The 22,625-nt window shown below is 56.7% G+C and overlaps 2 protein-coding genes across 4 annotated transcripts in view; one reads left to right on the forward strand and one right to left on the reverse strand.

Annotated features, from left to right (window-relative positions):
• MRNIP (MRN complex interacting protein) overlaps positions 1–6,367 on the forward strand; it is a 20,304-nt gene extending 13,937 nt beyond the window's left edge. The window contains exons 4-7 of the mRNA XM_008274980.4: positions 936–1,011; positions 3,010–3,161; positions 3,747–3,834; positions 5,077–6,367. Of these exons, the coding sequence (XP_008273202.2) occupies positions 936–1,011; positions 3,010–3,161; positions 3,747–3,834; positions 5,077–5,559 (799 nt within the window). The 3' untranslated portion in view covers positions 5,560–6,367. The remainder of the gene's footprint in view (positions 1–935; positions 1,012–3,009; positions 3,162–3,746; positions 3,835–5,076) is intronic.
• Positions 5,702–18,398, reverse strand: SQSTM1 (sequestosome 1). Of its 3 annotated transcripts, XM_002721305.5 has the most exons (8): positions 17,596–18,398; positions 15,338–15,433; positions 14,795–15,021; positions 14,556–14,697; positions 13,509–13,589; positions 8,332–8,546; positions 7,902–8,097; positions 5,702–6,413 (listed from the first exon to the last, which is right to left on the reverse strand). In XM_002721305.5, the coding sequence occupies exons 1-8, from the start codon at positions 18,035–18,037 to the stop codon at positions 6,256–6,258; spliced, it is 1,557 nt and encodes a 518-aa protein (XP_002721351.2). In that variant the 5' UTR covers positions 18,038–18,398; the 3' UTR covers positions 5,702–6,255. The 3 variants fall into 3 exon arrangements, with proteins under 3 accessions (XP_002721351.2, XP_017206323.1, XP_069932615.1); XM_017350834.3 differs by lacking the exons at positions 7,902–8,097; positions 8,332–8,546 and having other exon boundaries at positions 17,596–17,873; XM_070076514.1 differs by lacking the exons at positions 7,902–8,097; positions 8,332–8,546; positions 13,509–13,589 and having other exon boundaries at positions 17,596–17,873.
• Between the last annotated feature and the right edge of the window lie 4,227 nt (positions 18,399–22,625).

Here is a 22,625-nt window from a genome sequence, read left to right on the forward strand (position 1 = left end):
TCTGTCCAGAGTGCGGAGACGTCCTTTAGCTGCTGGAGTGAGTTCTTAAATCAGGCAGCTGTGCAGAGTGCTGGCCACTCACTGGTTGGACGCCGCTCACCAGAATTGAGTCTCCACTGTAGGTCAGGAAAGGCGTTTCTGCCTGCATCACCTTGTTTCATCCTCATAATAGCCCTGTGTGGACCAATGACTTAGGACAAAGTAACTGGGGTAGAGGTGCTCACTAGAATGAGTTTCATGTGATGATGTGATGTAACAACCCACATGCATGAACGTGGCCTTGATGTGTGAGGACTGGGGCCTGTAGTCCTCACAGTGGCCCCACCCCTTGCTCATCTTTCTGATGTGAAGAGCCCTCGCTGTTGGCCCCGGGAAGCTGGCTGGGGCCACTCTGACTTGGCAAGCTCAGCGGAATTCTTTCTGTGACTACAAGACTTGTGTGACCTTGTCCCATGAGGACATCCCCATGTTGATGGGAAGAACCCTGGGTTTCAGGAGTCTTGAGCAGGGGATATGCATGTAGCTTGTTTCATTTATCTTTGCATCATAGACACAATATTATCTACAACTGTGGATGAGGAAAGTCAAATACAGTGATGGACCCAAAGTCTGATGAACCACGCAGCTAGTCGCTGTCAAAGCTAAGATGCCAATTCCAGTCTGCAAGTGGAGGGCACACCCTCTCTGCCCCATGTCTTGGTCCCTGTTGGTGGAGGGCTTGACGGTGCTCAATCAGAGGAAACAAACAGCTCCTCTTCCCAGGCCCTCTGAGCTGCTGCAGGACAACCAACTCACACCAGACTGCAGAGATCAGTCCCTGAGGTCCCCAGAACAGTCTCTGAGTGTCAAGTCCTTACATTCTGCTATTTTCATCTTCGTTGTCCTTCCTCTTTCTGGTCATTTTACAAAAGGCATATGTATGCTCTTCCTCTAAGGTCTCTGGGAGGTTTTAGAAGTGCCAGTGAAGAAGAAATTGGAGGTCACCAGCAGGCTGAGAATGTGAACCCTCAGGTAAGCCAACAGCTTCTGTCCCAGCTTAAGACAAGTAGTTCTATTTATATATTGTCAAAGAACAAAATCACATCATTTGATTTGGTTTGAGTTTTGCAGTTCTAGAATCAGGCAAAACTTCGTTCCATAGACTATAGCAGAAGGGTTGGTTTCATAGAGAAAGTCTGAAGAAAGCAGAAACAAACAAACAACAGGGTAGATAGGTCGTTTTGAAGTTGCTTTCCTTGTAGGGTGGAGACAGGGCAGGGAGACAGAACAGCAGGAAACTGATGTGTTAGCATCACGTCACCCTGTGTGGTAAGGGTTAAAGAGGTGGCCTGTTTGGGAAATGAGGCCATTCTCTCCTGATTTCTCACAAGGCCAGGTGACACCTGCTCTGGGGACATGGGGGCAGCCTTTTCATGGGTGACTCCATTTTTATTTTTAGTCTGGTCTCTTGAGGCACAGTGCAGGAGCTTGCTGCAAAACAGTGGCTCCTGCAATTTTTATTTGTTAGCTGTACATTCAGCAAACCCTTACTGATGCCACTCACTGGTGACAAGCAAAGCAAGAGGGAACAGAAAAACATAACCTGTCCCTTTTGTAAGGGTGAGATAGATAGGTCCACAGATCGGTACTGTGCAGAAAGGGGCTTTCTCTGTGCTTGGGGAGAGCTCCTCCTGAACTCCACGTGCAGCTCCTGCTGTGTTCCCCTAGCCCTCCAGGCACCTCTGATGGGAAGAGGCCGGTGTAAGCTACCCGGGGTCCCCTGTCCCCTTGCTCCACTTGAGAGCAGAGTCACATGGAATTGTGGAAAAGAGGCAGGCAGGCGCAGAAAGGTGCTTGGGCAGCATGCCGGCAGTGTGCGTGTGAGCTTTAGTGAGAAGGAGCTGACATCATTGGTCCATCCAGGATGCCAGGCCACGGGGACAACTGGTCCCTGCAGGACAGCCTCCACCTCTGCTCCCAGGACCACTCTGGCCACCCTCTTCCCACTTGGTCTTCTAGGCTTTATTAAAGATTTATTTTATTTGGAAGGCAGAGTTACAGAGAGGGAGAAACAGAGATCTTCCATCCACTGGTTTATTCCCCAAATGGCTACAAAGTCTGGGCCTGGGCCAGGCCGGAACCAGGAGCTGGGAGCTTCATCTGAGTCTCCCACATGGGTACAGGGGCCCAAGAACTTGGGTCATCTTCCGCTGCTTTCCCAGGCACATTAACAGGGAGCTGGATCAGAAGTGAACAGTGGGGGCTTGAATCAGTGCCCATATGGGATGTGACCGCTGCAGATGGCAGCTTAAACCGCTATGCCACAGCGCTGGCCCCAATTTTCATTTTTTAAAAACAGTGGGGGCCAGCACTGTGGTGAAGTGGGTAAAGCTGCCGCCTGCAGTGCCGGCATCCCATATGGGCGCCAGTTCAAGTTCCGGCTGCTCCACTTCCAGTCCAGCTCTCTGCTATGGCATTGGAAAGCAGTAGAAGATGGCCCAAGTCCTAGGGACCCTGTATTCGTATGGGAGACCGGGATGAAGCTCCTGGCTTCGGCCAGTATGGCCATCTGGGGAGTGAACCAGTGGATGGAAGATTCATTCTCTCTCTCTTTCTCTCTCCCCTTCCCTTCCTCCCTCTCCCCCTCCCTCCCTCTCTTTCTCTTTCTCCGCCTTTCAAATAAGTAAATCAGTCTTTAAAAAGGCAGTGAAAGGTGGGCTGCAGGTAATGATCCCTTCATATGAGGGAATGAGATTGTCTCTGCACTTCACCAGTGTAAATGCCATTCACCGTCATCTGTGACACCGTGATGAACATCCTGTGTCTTTGCTGTCCATATGGGGTCACTGGGCCAGGGAATGTGGACATTGGAGGTTTTGACAGGTTGGGCCCTGCTGCTCCAAGGTCTGGCCCAGTGTGCACTACCTGCTGGTGAGAAGGGACACGTGGGTCCGGAGCCCCTGGGGTGTCAGAGGTTCAGTAGATGTGCTTGCTTTCCGACTCTGAGAACAGCCTCTTCCCAACACTTAGGGACAGTCACAGCCCTCTGAGAGCCGCTGGCTGAAGTTTCTGGACAAGGACTCCCCAGCACTGGAACCAGGAGGAGTGTGTTTCCACAGACAGCCTTCATCCAAAATGGAGGATCCAGACCCTCCCTTCAGTCAAGAGCTGCCCAGAAAAAGGTACCCAGCGCGTCACTGGTCCAGGTGTAGCCAGTGCTCTCACTGAGTCCCAGAATGGAGACTGATGAGACACTGCTGGCGGCAGCCAAGTGGGAGAAGCCTGGGAGGTGGGGGCGGGGGTGCACTGCACAGGGGCCGGCATGGCACCCCTTATAGGGGTGCTCACCGAATTCTGAACAGCTCAGACAACTCACCTCACAGAACTGGGTTTAAGGGAAGTGGCCAGGGTAGCTGGCGAGCCTGGGAACTTTAACCTAGAGAAGCAAAGACCACAGACTCCACAGGAGGTGGCCGCCTCTGCTCCAGACTCCCCTGTGCAGCTCAGCTTTCAGGAGAGACGGCCTGAGGCTGAGGATCCGCTGTGGTCCTTACAGAGGAGGTGCTTTGGGGAGGTAGATTCTGGACAAGCCATAGGGCAGAGAAGTGCCACAGCCTGTTGAAGGAGGGCTCAGGGCTGAGCAGCTGCCTAGAGGCTGTAGAGGTGAGGCTCCCTGCTTTGCTGTGTGCAGCCAGGTTGCCACTCAGGCGGCCATGGGGGACTGTGGTGACAGGGCTGGACTGCTGACAGCACTTTCCTTCTGCCAGGAAATGGAGCCCAAGCACAGCCCAGACGGCACACAGCTGTGATACCCCAGGCCTGGGCGACGCCGAGGGCACCTGGGAACCCCGTAAGGTTGGTGTTGGGGACCAGCACTTCCCTTCTGGTCCCAGGGATCACAAGCATACGCAGGAATGTCGAAGTATGAGGTTTTTACTCCCACAAAGCACAGCTTCCTTCCTGAGGCTCTGGTCTTCAGCTCCTTTCTCTGGGCTCTGCCCCATCTCGCTCCCTGCTCTTCTTCCCCATGGAATTAACTGACAGCCCAAAAGGCATCGTGATACCTGGGCGTCACCTGAGGTCGGCCCGGCTTTGCCTCACACCCCCGCTGCGCCTTCACTCCCCAGGTACATACTCTCACATTAAAGGCACCCTGGTCACTCAGGGTGTGTTCCTGTTCCTCATGCTTGAACCTAGCAGACCCCGCTGCATTCAGTGCTGCAGACCCAGGTTTTGCTTTATGCTGTCCTGGGAGCGTGAGCATGAGGCTGCCCTCGCCCAGCCTTAGCACAGATCACGCAGACCACAGGCTCAAAGCCAGGAGGCAAGTTCAAATTTTGGTGTTGCCAGGACTAGGTTTGTGACCCTAAGTATGTGGCTCTAAATCTCCAAATGATAGAATATGGCAGAGCCATTGTCTTGCAGTCCCTGGGTTAAACATGAACTGTGTCATTGTGTCTAATGCTCATGTCAAGTCTGTGGTGCTCAGAGAAAGGAAGCAAGTTCAGTGGCAAAGCCAGTGTCAGGTATCAGGGATGGACGCAGGCCTCTTCCCCGTTGTTGATGCCTGGGTGGCAATGTTGCAAGGACCCACTCTGGGGTGGCTTTCAAATAAATCCTATAGTTAAGTAGTGAAACCTAATTTTTCAGGACATCTTTGGTTGCTAAACGGGAGACGCTGGACCCCAGCACCGTTGGCCTGTCCCATGGGGAGCACAGCAGCGTTCTGAGGTGTCCTCTCCAGCTGGGGAAGGAGCAGGCAGGTGGAGTCGGCCTCCATCCACTTCCGGGCGGTCTCCAGGCCCTGCCTACTTGTCCTTCCTGTCAGGCACCCCTGACCTGACCTAAGCTCCCTGGACACAGGCCACTGGGGACATGGGAATGTCTTTCCTGGAGCCTGTCCTGGAATTTAGCTGAGGGTTTGGGATGAGGCAGAGGGCGTTATTCACTGTGCACACCTAAGCCTGCCAGTCTGAGGACTTCCAAGCAGCTGAGCGCAAATGCACAAGGGATAAGCAGCAGCTCAGAAACAAGGCCCAGCAGCTGGTCCCACTGGGCACCCGGAGGACACAGCTGGCTTCTCTTGATTTGTTTCAGGGCTCCACCGGCCTGACCAAGAAGGTGAAGGAAGACGGCAGTCATTGCTTCCAGAACTCAGTGGCCTGCAGCACCAGGGAGCTCCGTGTTCCTCGGGAGGAACTGCCAAGTCCAGCCTGGCAGGTTAAGGCTACATCTTCTAAATGGACAAGATATCTCCCATCTCCTGTGGACAGCTCACAGGTGGACACAGAGCCACAAGAACCAGCAGAGAGAGGACTCAGGACAGCAGGTCCAGCACAGGCTGAGCAAGGGACCCAAACCCCAAAGGAAAGCTGGGAAGCAGCCACTGTCCAGTTTCCTCAAGTCACACACACTCCCAGGCCTGGGTCCGAGAGGCCCTCTGGGAATTCCCCTGAGCAGTGGTGGGGTATGGGGACTCAGGCAGAGGGTGGGTCATCGGTGCCAGTGTCACAGACCCCTCCAGCCCTCCAGCTATGTGACCTCTTTACAACAGGGGAGGATTTCAGCGATGATCTGTGAGCAGAGGCCCGGATGTTACTGATAACAGACAATCCTGGTACAAGAGCGCCTCTGCTGGACCAAGAAATGGGCAGCTCCCTACGGTGCTCATTTCAACATGAGTAACCTGTGAAAACCAGAGTAGGACAAGGACACTGCTGACTAAAGTGCTCATAGCATTTAATTACAGATTGCTTAGAAATGTGGTAACAAGATGGCTACACATTAGAGTCATCATAGCAGTGAGGCAGGAGGCAGCCCTCGATGGAACCCGCACCCACACTTCCTCTTACAAGCTGGTCTCCCTCGAAGTGCGAGACCCTCTGGACTGGCTGCAGGGCAGCCCCCCTCAGTCTATCAGGTTTCTGGCAGCAAATCATCTAGATGTCAGTGCACTATCAGAAAGCAGAAGGCCACGAGGCAGGCTGTATTCTTGACTGCTTGTGTGAGGCTGGCAGGGAGCCAGTGCCTGCCCCTGCTGGGCCACCAGTAGCTGCAAAGCCAGGACACTCAAGAGCAGGTGCGTGTTTGACAGACATCAGCACACACACGGAACTCGCCTCGTGTCACTTGTGCTACTGACCTGAATGGCCTCATGCGTGCCCACCCCCTTAGATTCTGGAGAAGAATGCAGAGAAACTGGCCCTTAGGGAGGCCCTGCTGTTCTACACTAGCTCAATGCAACTAGGTGACAGAAGATAGGCTGGGAAGATGTTGTCACAACGGTGGTGGGTGCTTCGAATACTGGATGGTGTCCAGGGCAGCCCCGATGTCGTAGTTCTTGGTCTGCAGAAGCCTGGTGAGCCAGCCACCTTCATCCGAGAAGCCCATGGACAGCATCTGAGACAGGGACTCGATCAGCCGGGGGTCAGCCTCTGCCAGAAACAGGAGCAGAGTCAGTGAAGGAGCGTCACCAGGCCAGGGAATGATCCCAAACCCAGCAGGGTGGCCTTCAGCCAGCGTGTCCCCAGAGCCTGTCCAGGGCTAACCCTGTGTTGACCTGCTTCACCTGCACAGGCCCTCCGAGGCAGGAGCCAGTAGGCTTCCCTGCAAAGATTCAGAGTAGACATCCCAGGCCGGCTTAGGCAGGCCACAGTCTTCATTACTGCTCCTAAACGCTGCCAGGCAGCAGGGAAGAGTGAGCATGGTTGTGTTCCAATAAATATGGGCAGTGAAATGTCAGCTTCATCTAACTGTCATATGCTTTGTTTAAAAAAATATTTATTTTGAAAGAGTTACAGAAAGGGAGAGACAGAGATCTCCATCTGCTGGCCCACTTGCCAGACAGCCACAATGACCAGGGCTGGCCAAGCTGAAACCAGGAGCCAGGAGCTTCATCTGGGTCTCCCATGTGGGTGGCAGGGATCCAAACACGTGGGCCATCCTCAGATGCTTTTCCCTGGGCCATCAGCAAGGAGTTGGATGGAAGGTAGAGCAACCAGGACAGGAGCCAGCACCCATATGGGATGCTGGCATTGCAAGCAGTGGCTTTACCCAGTGTGCCACAACGCTGGTCCTGCCCCATGCTTTTTGACTTCCCAGCCACGTTTAAATGTGTAAATTGTTGACCACTGTTTACAACCTCCTGCTTTAAGGCAGAGAAGATATAGGCAAGCCCGTGGGCCAGATGTGGCCCAGAGATCAAACAGTCACACAGTAGCTGGCTTGAGTCCCAGCTGCTCCACTTCTGATCCGGCTCCCTGGGAAAGCAGCAGAAGGCAGCCTGTGTGCTGGGGCCCCTGCATCAGATGTGGGAGACCCAGATGGAGTTCCAGAATCCAGGCTTCAGTCTGGCTCAGCCCCAGCCATTGTGGCCATTTAGGGAGTGAACTAGCGGATGAAGGATCTATCAAACTCTGCCTTTCAAATAAACAGATAAATGTTTCAGAGAAAAATAGTCATTGAAATGTTATTTTAAGCATTGTTGCCATGTGACAATAACCCACCCTGGGTATCAGCTGCCTCTTCTATCCAAGAAGTACTCTCTGGGCTGCCACAGTCCCCAGCCACCCTGCTACCTTCCACACCGCCCACTTCGCAGGCTGGCTTCCTGCCTGGCTGTAAGGTAGGCACTCTGAGGAAAGTGCAGACGGTCTCTCAGTCCAGTATTACTGGGATATGTGCAGTGCCAAATCCAGGGCTGCCCCTTCATTCCCATCAACCCACCTTGATTCTTGAGACTCAACGAACTGCTAAGTTAGCCAAGCTCAACATGGATGTAAAAGAACAAACCCAACTCCTCATGTCGATGGACAAGCCCACAGCAGAATATCCCCACCACTGGCTTGTGTTGCCAGTCAAGTGACAGAGCTCACAGATGCTGTGAACAGAGACAGGATACACACCCTCTAGAGAGAACTTGCCTGGTGGAAGGTGGGGGTACAAGGCAGCTTCCTTCAGCCCAGTGGGTCCTTCCTGGGAAGGGTCCAGAGAGCTGGGCCCCTCAGACCCTGGCATCTGCAGAGACTGGAGTTCACCTGTCGATGGATCCACTTCTTTGGAAGACAAGTGGGTCCAGTCATCATCTCCTCCTGAGCAGTTATCCGACTCCATCTGCTCCTGAACACAACTCACCATGAGAACTCGGGACACGAGCAACAGGCCCTCCCGGAAAGGCGGCCAGGCTTGTGGGGCCGAGAGCTACTTGGTCACAAGGACCCAGTGTAGTGAAGTTCCCACTGAAGGGCAGAGTGCCGGAAGTGCCACAGACAAGACTGTGACAGCAGTGGGGTCCCTCAGGCTGTGCGTGCTGGGGGCGTGGGCCGCAGGTGGGCTGGCGGGGTGACAGCTCACCTCGGGCTGTGCCCCGGTCTCCAGGGCTATCTTTTTCATCTGCTCTGCCAGAGACTGTGCTGTGCCCTCGCTGTTCCCATCCCCCTTGCTGGGTTCAGAGGAGCAGCTGCTCGGCTGAGAGCTACACTTCTCTTCTGTGCTGGAACTTTCTGGAGAGGCAGGTGTCAGGCGGCTTCTTTTACCTCCATGTTCCACGTCAATATCAACTTCAATGCCTAGAGACCACAGCGAGGGGGAGAGCTATGAAGTCCTCAGCATGTTGGGGACTACGGCTGACAACGTGCTCAGTGCCCACAGCGTAAACGTCCAACCGGGCGCCTGGCAAGATCACCCATGCTAGTGTGCAGGAGACCCCAGGCACGCAGCCCAGCTGGTCCCCAGGGCTGACTCGAAACGCCCTGCTGCCCGACTCCCCAGGGCCCGTGCAGCCCTCTCTGCTCCCGTGGCTTTGCCTGCCGGCTTGAGTTTACCAGTTCATTTCTCACTCTGGATCAGTTTACCTCCCCTTCCCCTAGGCTTTGAGAAACTCCGTTTTTGATGAAAACTACAACCCGTGTTTATGTTAGTTCCCCTGACAGATCTTAGTAACCGGATCCTCTGTTAGTGTTTTCCCCCGTGTTCTCCAGCTTTGTCTCTGGCTTTCTACAGCATCGGGGGGGGGGGGGGGTTTGCATCAGATACCCCCTCAGCTCTGGTGGGTTCCTTGGAGAGGACCCCTCATGGTGTGCCAGCCTTCTGCCCTGGCCTGGCCACTCTGGGCAGGGACAGGGCTCCGACCCTGGACCACCTTTCCTTTCATACTGGTAACTCCCTCTCCTCCTTAACGCCTTTGTTCTTCATTCTGAGTTTGTTTGTTCGTTTGGTCTAAATCGTGAAGGCTTTCATACTAGAAAATAATCTTGTTCTGCCCTCACACTTGATTTTAGCGGGGTCCAGAATTCTCAGTTGAAACCCCATTTTGACTGAGACTTGCGAAGGCACTGGTCACTGCAGTCTTCTAGCTGCCCCGTGGCCTGGAGGCCCTCCCCTCCGCTGGGACACTTAGCAGCTGATAAGCATGGGGTGAGGGGTGCTCAGTCACTGTGCTGGCGTGTGGGAGGCCCCTGCCATCCAGGGGTTAAGTCCTTCCTCAAGTTTCTCTTCTCTCCCTGGAATTCCTATTCATCCCATTTGGGGCTTCTACCATTTTCCTATCATTCCTCCTTGTCCCTATTCTTGCCGCCTTTGGCAAGTCATCTTAGTATCCACAGGGGGTCATTTTGAGGGCCTCCCTAACACTAAAAGCCACAGGTGCCCAGGTCCCTCGTGTTCAGCTGTTTGTGCAGCACTCACACACAGCTTCTTAGTTACTTTCTTACTTGACAGAGTGCCCAGCATCTAGTTCACTCCCTAAATGCCCTCAACAGCCACAGCTGCACCAGGGTGAAGTGGGGGGCTGGAACTCAGTCCAGGTCTCCCGGAAGAGTGACAGCAACTGACAGTCGTCACTGCTGCTTCCCAGGGCTGCCTTAGCACAAAGCTGAAATCCGGAGAGGCAGGACTGAACCCCGGCACTACAGCATGGGCTGTGGCCAGCTCAGCCACCAGACGAAACGCCCACGCCTCCCGAATGCTGTAAATCATCTAGAATACCTGTCATCCCTAATATAACATCAATGTTACGGAAATAGGCCGTGCTGCTTAGGGAACAATTAGAAAAAGTCTGTTCATGTCCAATGCAGACATTTTCCCAAATAGTTTCAACCTACAGAGGACAATCTGGAGCTGCGGGAATGGGGGTAGTTGGGGGGGCCCGTGGGCATGATAGTTATGTCTTCGGGACAATCTCAGATTCTAAGCTTTCTTTTAAGGTTTTCCTTTTTCCGCTTTAATTTTCAATTCTTATAGTATTCTCTTTGCTATTCTGTGGTATCACATTCGTCATGGGAACATTTTTTCTGTCTCACTGAGGATATTAAGTCTCCTGTAAAAGCTTCCTTCCCACACCAGAGCCTGTCCTCAGTGCCTGGTGGAGCCTGGCTAGGTGAGTGTAGAGATGCACCGAGAAAAAGCTACAAGGAAGCCCTCTGTGGGGCTGGGCGGGTCGGGCATCGGGGGAGCCCCGCCAGCAGCAACAGTAGGGCTTTCTCTGGGTCCAGCTGGGAAACCGACTGCTGGGTCCTTTGCTTTCATCGTGTGCGGTTTCAGGCTGGTGCCTCCCCCTGCCCTGAGTCGGCCCTGGTGTCCCATAGCTGGAGCTCCCTGGGCCAGGCACTCCCGGAGTTAGACATCAGGCCTCCTCCAAGGGTTGACAAGGGTGGTCATCTGAGTGGGACCCTGGGGTCCCACCCCCTTGTTCCTGGCCCATGTTACTCCCACCTGTCCTGGGACCTGAGCAGTGTTGACTTCTTCCAGTGACCCCTGTGCAGCCACAAGGTAGGGGTTGGGGGGTCTCCCAGCCACCACCCCCTACCCGGTTCCCAGACTCCATGACATCCTTCTACCTTATCCTGGTACTTTGCTTCTCTTTTCTGTCCTGCTTACTCTACTTTTCTGTTCACCCTTTACAGTTATCTTGGAAGAGTTTCAGGAGGGAGGAGACAAGAGCAGGCCTAACCACAAGTGCAGTGTGCTTTGCCGATACTTCGGGTTAGGCGGACGACTGCAGGGAGGCAGAGAGGAGTCCCAGGACATGGGAAAGTTACATTCATCCCATACTGTAGTCTAATGTGCGCTAGCATTTAACCCAAAAACAATAATGTACCCAATTATATTACTTTACTGGGGCAGGCGCTTGGCTTAGCAGTTAAAATGCCCTCATCCCATATCAGAGTGCCTGGGTTGCATACCCATCCCCAGCTCCTGGGTCCAGCTTCCCACAAATGCACACCCTGGGAGGCAGAAGTGAAGGCTCAAGGAATTGGGCTGCTGCCACCCACGCGGGAGAGCTGGATTGCAGGAGTCCAGGGAGTGCACCGATGAATGACAGCTGTTTCCACCTCTCAAAGCAAAATACTTTTTTAAAAAGTACTTTATTGCTAAAAATGCTAATGAGCATCCGAGCTGTTGGGAAAACAGCAACAGACTGCACCCCGCAGGGCTGCCACGAGCTGCGGGGTGTGCAGAGCGCAGGGAGGAGGGCCCATCCCTCCGCCCACAGGATCCCAGCTGTCTTCGCCCCTTTGCCTTCCAGCGTCTCAGTGTGAAAATGCTGAAGCAGAAAGAAAGCTTAAAGAACAGCAGGAGGACCTCCCTTTTAAATTTTCTCTTTTCTCCTTTTTTTAAACGGGTGAATGAAATAAACCTAAAAAAAAAAAAAAAAAAAAAAAAGGACCAGAGATTGTGGAATCAGGGTTTCTCAGACTGGCTGATGAGACCGTGCGGTTGGGGGTTATAAGCCTGTATGAGCACCCGGCCTGCTTCCCCCAAAGCCTACGTGTGTGTTCCCGAGGCCCGGGAGGCGGCAGGGCCTCAGTGCATTGTGTCCTACCTACTTGCCCAAAGCTGCTGACTCAGTCCACAAACACTGCCCTCTGGGAAGCTGCTCGGAACGTCCCCTCCAGGCAGTTATCAAGTGAGTCACCCTGCTCAGTTCCTCGTAAACAAAGGAAAAGATCGCCCGCTTCGGCAGAGAAGCCCTTCTGCGGATGGCTCTCCCCAGCCGAAACCCCGAAGTCGGATCCGAACCAACTGCTCCTTTTGTAGGGTTGCAGGCTCCTTCCTCCTCATGGCAAAGGCAGCCCATGTGCTTCAAAGAGCTGTGAAGGCTCTACCCTTCTCCCAAAGGCCCTGAGCACATCAAGATGATGAGTGGGGGACCCAGCACAGGCAGGTCTTGGGATGGGGCTGGGGTCCCACAGTCACTTGGGAAGCCTCCGAATCAGGTGGGGCGGGGACCTGCACCTGCTTTTGTAATTTCTCAGGATGTCTCACTGACGATTGCTCTTCAAAGTAATTCTAATAAGATCTCCATGTACCAAATAACATAGCCCCAAGCCCACTGGGGATTTTGATGCTCAGCCAGGCTTGAGAACCACCGTCCACATAGTGTCCCACAGCAGCTGTCACAGCCCCTGACAGGTCACCAGCTGGATGGACAGCCGTCCGTCAAAATTCAGCTTCAGTCTCTCCAACCATTTCCTTGGCTCAAGTGAGCAGCAGCTGGGGCCTAGGCAGAGCTCAGCTCCCTCCTGCCATCTGCCGGCTGCTCCACTGTCTCACTTTCCTTGGGAAACATCAAGAATACCAACTCGTTCTCCTCATCTCTCAGGAGCCTCTAACTCTAGACGAAAGCCACAGTGGTCTGAGCTGTTTAATTTAGCTGCAAGGCCAAGAACAGTCACTGCTGCTTCAAAGCTGTGGCCTTGGGCAGGAGAGTGAGCAGAAATGGCCTGGGGCCATTCTGCCTCCCCCCATCCCCCAAAGCGCTGGGGGGCATGGGTCCCAGCACAACTGTCAGGCACAAAGTGGTGGTCACCTCCTGCCACTAATCACAGAGAGAAGCTCTCCTGTAGCGAATGATCGCAGCCCCATCGTGATCCCAAACCTGACGTCACCTTCACTGTCAGGTTCCCTCATCACCTGCTTCACCTGGTAGAACCCACCTCAGGCCTGCGAGACGGATGCAGCGGCCGCAGGGGTTAGCCTCGGAGCCTGGACCTGAGGTCAGGTTGGCCAATCTGGGCGGACACCATGGTTCACCCACCCCAACAGACCTACTCTGCAAACAGGCATGGGACTGGGGCATCACCCAGAGCACCTGACTGTTGCTGCCTTCTCCCCAGCAAGGTTTGGGGTTGCAGACAAAAAAGGGGAAAAGGCAAACGGCATCTTTACTACCATCCGGGTCCCTCCAGTTCAAATCCCAAGGTTCAGCTGAGGGGAAAATGCAGACTGCAGCTCTCACCAGGACAGGCAGGCCAGCCCTTCCACCAGAACCTGCCGTGATTATCCAAACCAAGCGGCGGCTGCTTCCACTCCGCTCAGCATACAACACTCCAGAACTAGTCAGGGAATTCAACTGTGAGTTGCCTGTGGTCCAGCACTTGGCAAAGGTTGATTCGAGGCCGTAAATCCTTGCCAGTCTCCAGGGCAGGTCAGCCACCTCCGCCCCTGCAGTGTCCCGGGGAAAGGTGCAAAGTCCACTGACTCTGCAATGTGCTGGGAGCCTTCACGGCCACATGGGGGCGCTCACTTACCCAGAGGGCTAAGGGCAGCTGCCACACTCTCCCCCACATTCTTCAGGAAGTTCACGTTGGGATCCTCTGATGGACCAGAAGCTTTGATTTTTATAAACAAAAATAGATACCTTTAATTTGGTGATTCATAGCTGTCACAGTCCTAACTCATCCCAAGTGACATCCAACCCAAGCCCTGACCCGGCGGCCCACACTCAGCACTCGCTCTCCTGGACCATGCCCCCTTCTGAGACACCCCCCCATGCTCAGTAACCCGCAGTCTCCTTACATGCGGTACGTAACAGGTGACTTTATCCTGCAAGGGCCATTTGCTCAAAATCAAACACACAAACCCACTTTTGTTCCAAAAGATGAAGTAAATCAATGGTCACAAAATTAATGAAATCAGAACAAACCCAGAATCCAAAAAGCTGGAGCGCAAAGCTATGTGTCAGTGTTTAACTTTGTGACTATGATTTTAAAAAGACGAGCACTATGGCTATAAGGTTCCTGATAGCTAAAACAAGAGAACCAGGGGCCGGCGATGCAGCATGCAGGTAAAGCTGTCCCTGCGACTGGCAAACCATACAGGAGTGTGTCCTGGCTGCTCCACTTCCAATGCAGCCCCCTAGAAAGGCCTGGGGAAAGCAGCCGAAGTTGGCCCAAGTGTTTTGGCCCCTGCTACCCACACGTCGGAGACCCAGATGGAGCTCCTGGTTTTGGCTTGACCCAGCCCTGGCTGTCGTGGCCATCTGGTGAGTGAACCAGCGGATGAAAGATCTCTGTCGTATCCCTCCCTCTCTGTAACTCTTTCAAATAAATAAATCTTTACCAAAAAACAACTAGTGCCTGGGAGGGCCTCTTTGCCTTTGCCTGGAAAGGCAGGAAGGACTGGACGTGGGGGTTGAAACTCAGTCCACTCTGCAGGATTCTCATGCCGACCGAATGCTGCAGAGGTCTCGGAAGTGTGCAGACCGAGGTGGGCACGCAGACATTCGGGATGCAAAGCACGCACAGGCTGCCTGGCTACTGCTGCCTTGCCGAAGCCAGCAGGGGCAACAACCTCACCTGATTCTGCTGCGCAGCTGGGGCGGGCTTCCCCCGCTCGAGGAGGGCGTGGGCTCCAGTTCCCTGGGGGGCCCATCTCCCAGCCTGGCCACCCGAAGTGCCCATGTCTCAGCTTCCGGAGCCAGCGGCTGTGGGAGAAGCCCTGGGGGAGGAGTAAGCAGAGGCACCAGGCAGTGAGAGGCCGGGAGCCCCTGTCACCCCCTAGCCCCAGCCCAGGCCCACGGAGAGGGGCTGCTCACCTCCAAGTGGCCGAAGGGGCTGGGGAAGGCGAGCTTGCTGTGCTCCTGGTGCAGGCCCTTCGCCTCGCAGGCCCCGCACAGGTCGTAGTCCGGGCAGACACTGCACTTGTAGCGGGTTCCCACCACGGGCCCATTGCAACCATCGCAGATCACGTTGGGGTGCACCATGTTGCGGGGCGCCTCCTGGGCACAGGGCGGGCGGTGGTCCCGCCGGCACTCCTTCTTCTCTGCAGGGAGGTGGGGAGCCTTCGGGTGAGGCCCCAGCAGTCTTCCCCCTCCGGCACCACTGTGGGGCTGGGACTACAAGCTGCTGGGCCCGCCCTCCAGCCCCCAAGCCGGCTCAGCAGACAGCATCAGAGCAACACGGGAACCCGCTGCGGCGCCGCGTCCGCACCTTTGGTGGTGCTCCTCACCCACACCCCCGAAACTGCCCAAGCCCGTGGCTCCGGGGGAACACGGAGCCCTCCGCCCCGCACTGCCTGCAGAGGACAGTCAGGGCCTGTTTTACCCAGTGGGGAGCACCCAGCTCCCCTATTCCCTTACCTTTAATATAAATACGGAAGATGTCATCTTTCACGTAGCACATGGCCATCGTCAGTTCCTCATCACTGGAGAAGGCGACCAGGTCCCCGTCCTCATCTAGAGAGTCAACGCAGCACGTAAGCACCGCAGCGGGGGCCAAAGGAGCACTGGTGGCCTCAATACTCAACTTGCCACCTTCTTATTTATTTTTGAGACATGGTAGACAAGCAGAGCTCCTATCAAGGGCCGGGACTGGGCTGGGCAGAAGCCAGGAACTCAATCCAGGGCTCCCATGTAGGAGGTGAGGACCCAATTACTTGAACTTTCACCTACCCCCTGCCAGCATCTGTCCTGGCAGGAAGCTGGAGTCGGGAGCTGGGATCCAACACGGGCCCCAGGTATCTTAATGGGTGAACTAACCACTAGGCCTGATGCCCACCAAGGCCACTTCTTTAGGGGTGGGGCTGGACAGATCGGGGATAAGAAGGGAGCCTGCCCATTCACTGGACAGGAAGTGTGCCCGCCTGGGCCTGAACCTGGGCCACGGTCACACCTAAAAGGCAAAGTTTCCGCGTACACTACACGGACAATAACAGTGCCCTGTCCCTCAGAGGCCCAGCCCGCCAAAGGCTCTGGGCTGTCTGCAATGTTTAAGTGGAGATGAGCCCAGAGGCCTGCTGCTTTCTCCAACGAAGAAAAAAGGCTGAGTCCTTCTATGTTGGCTTCCGTGATTTTAAAGCATTGCCACACAGACCAGACCAGACCGCACCGTGCACAGGCTGCAGGCGGGGCCTGGACTTGGGCACCAGAGGGCAACATCTACCCTCAGAGCAAGAGTGGCACTTTTGCGAAACAACCCAAAAGTCCATCAACTAATGACACAAACACGATATGGCATATCCACAAAAGAAACGAATACAGATGCAGCCTACACCTCTGATGAACCTGAACGCATTTCCCTAAGGAAAGAAGCCAGACACAAAGCTAAACTGTACAACCCCCTCTCCACCACTGTCCAGAAGAGGACGCCCAGGAGAGAAAGCAGCTCAGCGTTGCAGGAGCTGAGGGAGACAGGTAAAAGGCATGGGGTTCCAGTGGAGAGGAAGGGGTTCTCATGCTGACTGCCAGCGCCTGGCCCCGCTCTCCAGCCCCAAGTCTGCTCAGAAGTTCCAACTGGTGAATGTGTTAAAGACCACTGCATCGGGGCAGGCATTTCTGCAGCGGCTAACTGGCAGCCCGGAACACTGGCAGCCCATATGAAAGTGCCTGGTTGGAGTCCAGGCCACTCCACTTCTGATCCCGTTTCCTGCTAATGTGCACTGGAGGAGGCAGCAAAGGATGGTTCAAGTGCCTGGGTTGCTGCTACCCTCCTGGGAGACACTGATGGAGTTCAGGCTCCTGGCCTGGCTGGGGCTGGCAGCTGTAGCCATTGGGGAGTGAACCAGCAGATGGTAGGTTGGGGTGTGTGTGTATGTGTCTCTCTGCCCTTTCAAAATGAAATAAAATTTTAAACCCTTGAATTATATACTTTAAATGAGTAAATTTTATGGTATGTGAATTACAGCTCAATAAAATTGTCACCAGGAAATTAAAAAAAAAAAAAATGCTGGGCAAGCTACTGAGGGCGGTCCCAGCCCTGCTCCCTCCCAGGGGCGGGCCTTGGCCGAGGACCTCCCTCCCACACTGCTGTCCCGGGACCCCACCCCCAGCAGCAGCTACCGGTCTGAGCAGCGCAGCCAGAAAGAGCGGTGGCTCCGGGCTTGTCCCCACTCTGAGTTTGTGGAGAACGTTTCGACATCGGCCGTCTCCCCACTGCCTTGTCCCTGGGCGACCTGCGGCCTACCCCGGGCTCAAGGGCCCTGCGTCCCCCAGCCGCCCACGCCCACCACCCACTTTCAGGGCTCGCTGAACGCAAACCTGGCGCCGGCGGGCCCAGCCCCGGCAGCAGCAAGATGTCAGTGTAACCCGAGTGCCCGCCTGACCACCTTCTCAGCCCAGGGCCAGAGAGGACGCCCCGGCGCGTCCTTGGCGAGATCTGCAACATTATGGCGGGGAACAGGAAGCATCTAACGACCCAAAGTCCCCAGCCCGCGGGGCCTGATCGCCTCGGCCCCTGAGGGACAGGGCCTGGGTCACTGGGCTGGCACCCGAGGTGCAAGTGGGGTACGCGCAGGTCACCGCTCACCCAGAGCGCGACCAGCACAGCATCCCTTCCGACGCAGCCGGCACCGACTAGGAAAGGGCAGCCCCGGACCCCGGCCACCCCCCGGCCCGCTCACCGCGGTAGTGCGCCTGGAAGCCGCCGGGCCGCAGCGCCGGGAACAGAGCGGCCACCCGGGCCAACAGCCGCTCGCAGGGCCCGGGGCCGGCCGCTGCTTCGGCCTCGGCCTCCGGCTCCGGGCTGAAGCAGAAGCTAAAGCGGCGGATCTCGCGCGCCGCCTCCTCTTTGCCCAGGAGGTAGGCCTTCACGGTGAGCGACGCCATCGCAGCCGGAGAACGACGAGCAGCTGCGCAACCGAGGGAGCACCGGAGGAGGCGGCGGCGGTGGCGCCAGTGGCGCGTGGCTTTTGTAGGGCACGCGGAAGCCCCGCCCGACGTGGACTCCTGGGGGCGGAGCCTGCACTCTTCGGGTGCCGCCCCCCACCGCCGGGGCCGCCTCTCGCGAGTCTCCCTGCCAGGGCCCCGTGCCTGCTTGCCCCTCTCCCCGCTGCCCTTTGACATGGTCTACCGCTCTCAGTCTGTCCCCTCATTGCCCCCAGGGCACCGGAGACCCCCAGAGCAGGCCTCAGCATCTGTACCTCCTGAAAGGAATGGGCTGGGGTCCTGTCCGAGGCCCCTCTCCGGCTTGGGCCTGGCTGTGACTCAGCAGAGCAGGTCCCTGGTCATCAGCAGGGGTTGCCCAGCACAGGACAGAGGAGGACACACAGAGCCCTCTATCCCAGGAGGCATCTAGGCTGCCCAGTGGGCACCACCAGCCGGAACCAGCTGGCTGCTAGGGTACCCTGCTGCCCTGCCATGCGTGACCCCCAGAAGGCAGCCCTACACCAACCACAGCCTCCTGCATGAGCGTCCCTAGCTGTCCAGGGCCGGCTGGCCGGCTCGTCCACTAGCGACGGCAGTCAGTCACCAAGTGCTGACTGCAGCTCAAAAAGACACATGGACGCCCCCAGCCCTGTGAGCCCAGCAGGCTGAGCCTGACGCCCCAGGCCCTTCCTCACCATCACCAGGAATGGTTGATCAGGGGTCCTTGTTTTAGCACAAGAACTTCAGCCATGGGACAGAATAGCAGCAAGCGTGCTGGCCAAGTCTGATGAAAAGAATGCACCTGACAGAGTAGGCGGGCATCTCCATCAAGAGCTGAACCCACCTGCTTTCAGACTGGGGTTTCTATGGATACGGGTATAGCCCTCTTTCTCCTCTCCCCTCCCCTCCCCTTCTGGGACACGTCTGGGGGAAGGGCTTCCAGAGTGTGGAATTCCTGAAATTCCTCCCAGAACTTCATCAGCAGTATTATTGGACCTAATAGCCACACACACACACACACACCCCCCCAATGCAGGGCAGGGATTTCTCTAAGCTGCCCCTGGGAAAAGGCTGGGACCCACTCAACAAGGTTATAGAAGGAGACCAAGGCTCTTTTTTTAAAAATGTGTTTATTTATTTTACAGGCAGAGTTTTGGATAAAGAGAGAGGTCTTCCCTCTGCTGGTTCACTCCCCAAATGGCTGCAACAGCCAGAGTTGAACTACTTCGAAGCCAGGAGTTCCTTCCAGGTCTCCCACGTGGGTGCAGGGTCCCAAGGACTTGGGCCATCCTCCACTGCTTTCCCAGGTCATAGCAGAGAGCTGGATCAGAAGAGGAGCAGTCGGGACACAACCGGTGCCCAAATGGGATGCGGCGCTGCAGGTGAAGGCTCAGCTGCTGCGCCACAGCACTGGCCCCACCTGAAACTAAGACTTTTGAGATGTAAATACTGCTCTGCTTCCCAGGCTTGCTTCTGTGGTTCTTCCCTCACCCAGCCACACAAATTCCCATTTCTTCCCTCTCACAGATGCAGGCTGCCTAACAGACCTGTCAGGGCAGGGGGCCAATGCAGCAGGTGCCTGCCTGTAGGGCCTCAAGAGTGTTGGCCACAAGGGCGGCCAAGGGGATGGGACCAGTCACCTTTCAGCTGGGAATCCAGAAACTCTGCTTCCTGGGACCAAAGTGACCTGTCTGCAAGGCCTGGGGGAAGGCGCTGGGAAGGGAGGTGTGTCACCCCCCCCCCCAGACCTCCCAGGCAGGTCCTGTGACTAAGAGTCAGCCCTGTTGGGTCAAACCCCCCCCCTTTCAGGTCAAGTTTGTGGGAGCAGCTTGGGAAGCCCAGCGATGAGGGTGGGCTGGTTGGATGGGGGTTAGGCAGATGCACAGGTGGCCAGGCCACAGGAGTAACGGGATCCTGCCCAGCGAAGCCAGCCAGGCTCCCGTGCCAGGAGCAGCCTTGGAGAGGCTGGTCCATGATCCCTGCCGCTGTGAGCCTTGGGAAAGTGTCCCTGGGCCTGCTGGCCCCTCTGCCCCAACACAGGGTCGGGAGTCCCGCCAGTGAGGGGCGTGCTGGGCAGAGGCTTCGGCCTGCGGCAGGTGCCAGCCAAGCGTGACTCAGCAACAGCAGCCCGAGCGCCACGGAGCCCAGGGGTGGGCCGCCCGGCTCCCCTGGGTCTGAAGGCGGCCTCAGGTGGACCAGGGCTGTCAGGGAGCGCTCCAGGGGCCGCCCTCCTCCTGCATCCCCCACCCCCGCCAGGACACCGGAGCCCACCAGGCCGCCGCCAGGAACACCTTCGTTCTCTCGCGGTTTGGCCCCGTTTGGAACCGAGCGGGGCTTCCCAGCGAAGGGTGCAGAGCCTGGGGGGAGGGGGGACTGGAAATGGGACCCCGGGGAGCCGGGCTGGAGACCCCTACCCAGCGGGCCTTCCCAGCATGCCCTGCTGCTGCGAGGGGCGGGGCGCCCTCTCGAGCCGGCGCGGAGGTAAACAAGGCGGTGGCCGGCGGGCCGGGGAACCCCCTGCCAGGGCCCTCTCAGGCTGCCTCCGCAGGGTCAGGTGGTCCGGCCCGCGGTGAGTCAGCGTCCCATGACCCGCCGTCACAACAGGGGGATCCCCGGCCCTTCGCTCGTCTCGGTGACCGCCTACCGGACGGGCCCCAGAACACCAAACGGTCCTGGCCCCTTTCCGACCTCTGACGTCATCCCCCTCCCCTAGGTGCAGGGAGCCCCCACACCCCCAGCCTCCTGTGAGTCCACGTCCAGGGCGCGGGGAGAGCCTGGCGCTTGCGTCAGCGGACCACCTCCGGGCACGCGACCGGACTCAGTTGTCCTTATCCCCGAAATGGGGCCGCCTGGGAGAGCTGGCACTGCCCCTCCGCGGCCGCGTCCCACAGGTGTGCTAACGCTTTGCCATCCTTGGAGGTGTAAGCCGGAGGTTCGGGGGGTTCTGGGAGCAGAGCGGAGCGGCCACAGGACTCTGCTGCTGTCTGCTAGTTGTCACCACCTCCCTGGTTCTCCCCTGCTTCCTTCCCAAACAGTCCCAGCCCTTAGCAAGGGTTTCTGAAGTCCCGCTTCTTTTCTTAGGGCGCAGCGGCTGCTCTGGGTCATTCTTCCACAGGCTGAGGGTCATGGAGGGCAGAGCCCCTGCGGACCCCCTTACTCTGTGGGGATGTGGTCTCTGGGGCTTCGCGGCAGCCTCTCCCCACCTCTCAGCCACACCCCTGCCCCGCCCCCTAATCGTGTCAACTCCAGGCGCCTGGAGACTCTTCCCTAGCTCTTCCCCTGGCCTGCAAGGTAGCCCCCACCCCCACCCCGCCCTAAGTGACCCCTTGGGGGCTTCCCTGGCCGCCCCTCTGGGCAAAGCCCTAGGCTCTGGACCTCACTCTTGTGAGCCTTGAGGCGGAAGGTGGAGGAAGCCCCCAAGGGGAGAGCTGGCTGCGGGGCTGGGGGATGCCAAGGGACTAGGGCTGGGCGCACCCGAGCCTCTGCCCCGCCGCTGGGGGGTTGGGCTGCCCGCACTGGGAGGCCGCCGGGCAGCGGATGCTTGGCAGCGGATGCTTCTCCCAATACATTCTCACCCTGGCTTCTTTAAAGATAGGTTTCAAAAAAAAGAAGTGAAATTAACTTTGAGATGCAATAATGACTTTGAACAGCCCTTGTCTTGACTGTTGAGGAACAGCTTTTTTTTTTTTTCCGTGCAAATTGTTGAACTCTTTACTTAGTATAAAGTTGGTCTTCTGTGTACAAAGTTGACTGAAAATGGATCTTAGTGGAGAATGGGACTGGGAGAGGGAGGGGGAGGAGGTGGGAGTGTGGGTTGGAGGGTGGGTATGGTGGGAAGAATCACTATGTTCTTAAAGTTGTACTTAGGAAATGCATGAAGTTTGTATACCTTAAATAAAAGATTTCTTTGGAAAAAAAAAAATCCTCACCCAGACCCTTTGGGAGCACTGCTGGGGTGTGCAGCCTAGCAAGGGAGAGGGAGGACTAAGGCCCAGCGCCGGGTCCTGTGTGTAAGATCCCAGTGCAACAGGGACGGGGTTGCGCCTGGGAGAGCCCAGCAGCTGAGCCAGTGACCTGGGCGCACCCACAGCACTGCTCATGTGAGCCTGGGCAGGGCGCAAAGGGTGGGGGAGGAGGGCGGGCATGAGCCAGCTGCTGCCAACCCTGTGCTCACCCCACCCAAGTGGTGCTCTCAGGCTGGTGTTCCCCCCACCCCACCCCCCACAGCACCGAACCAGACCCTGCCTCCTTGTCTGGGAGGCGAGGAGGGGGAAGCAGCATGGCCACCCCTCGACTCCATCCCTCACCTCCGGGACCTGAGATCTACCTCTGGGGCCATTGCTGGGGTCCCTAAAGCTGAGGGCCAGCCTGTGGAAAGTTCTGGAAAGACAAAGGCAGACAGGGGTTGGGCAACCATCAGAAGGGATAGGCACCTCTCCAGAGAATCTGAGAGTGGCCAGCCACTCAGACTGGGGAAAGCAAATGTGCTCTAATGGAGAGAGGACACCTGGCAGGCCAGGTGGGCGGCTCACGAGAGCACTGGGAGCCGAGCTCGCAGTCTGGGTTCAGACTAGGGCTTCTAAGGAAGTGGGGCCCAGGTCTTCCTTCCGGTTCTCCTTCGCCTCCTCCCTCTTCTCCAGAACCAAGGGTTTGCTGGATGTGGCTGGGTAAAAGTCCTCCCAAGGTTTCAGCACTCAGTGCTGTCAGACTGTGGAGTTCACCTGGCGCCAGGCAGGGAGGATTCCCCTAGAGGGCAACCTTCCTTGAGAGAAGGCTGGAGCCACCT

The sequence above is a fragment of the Oryctolagus cuniculus genome, chromosome 6 (genome assembly GCF_964237555.1).
Source record: "Oryctolagus cuniculus chromosome 6, mOryCun1.1, whole genome shotgun sequence".
Taxonomy (NCBI): Eukaryota; Metazoa; Chordata; class Mammalia; order Lagomorpha; family Leporidae; genus Oryctolagus; species Oryctolagus cuniculus.

What these genes read in the sequence shown, in the direction of transcription:
- SQSTM1 (XM_002721305.5), bottom strand. Translation starts at nt 18,037, where the DNA reads ATGTCAAAGGGCAGCGGGGAGAGGGGCAAGCAGGCACGGGGCCCTGGC. An exon ending in GCCCCTTCGGCCACTTGGAG is followed by an intron (nt 14,698 to 14,794) that starts GTGAGCAGCCCC and finishes CTCCTCCCCCAG; the next exon opens with GGCTTCTCCCACAGCCGCTG. An exon ending in AGCTGCCCTTAGCCCTCTGG is followed by an intron (nt 8,547 to 13,508) that starts GTAAGTGAGCGC and finishes TGTGGTCTCTAG; the next exon opens with GCATTGAAGTTGATATTGAC.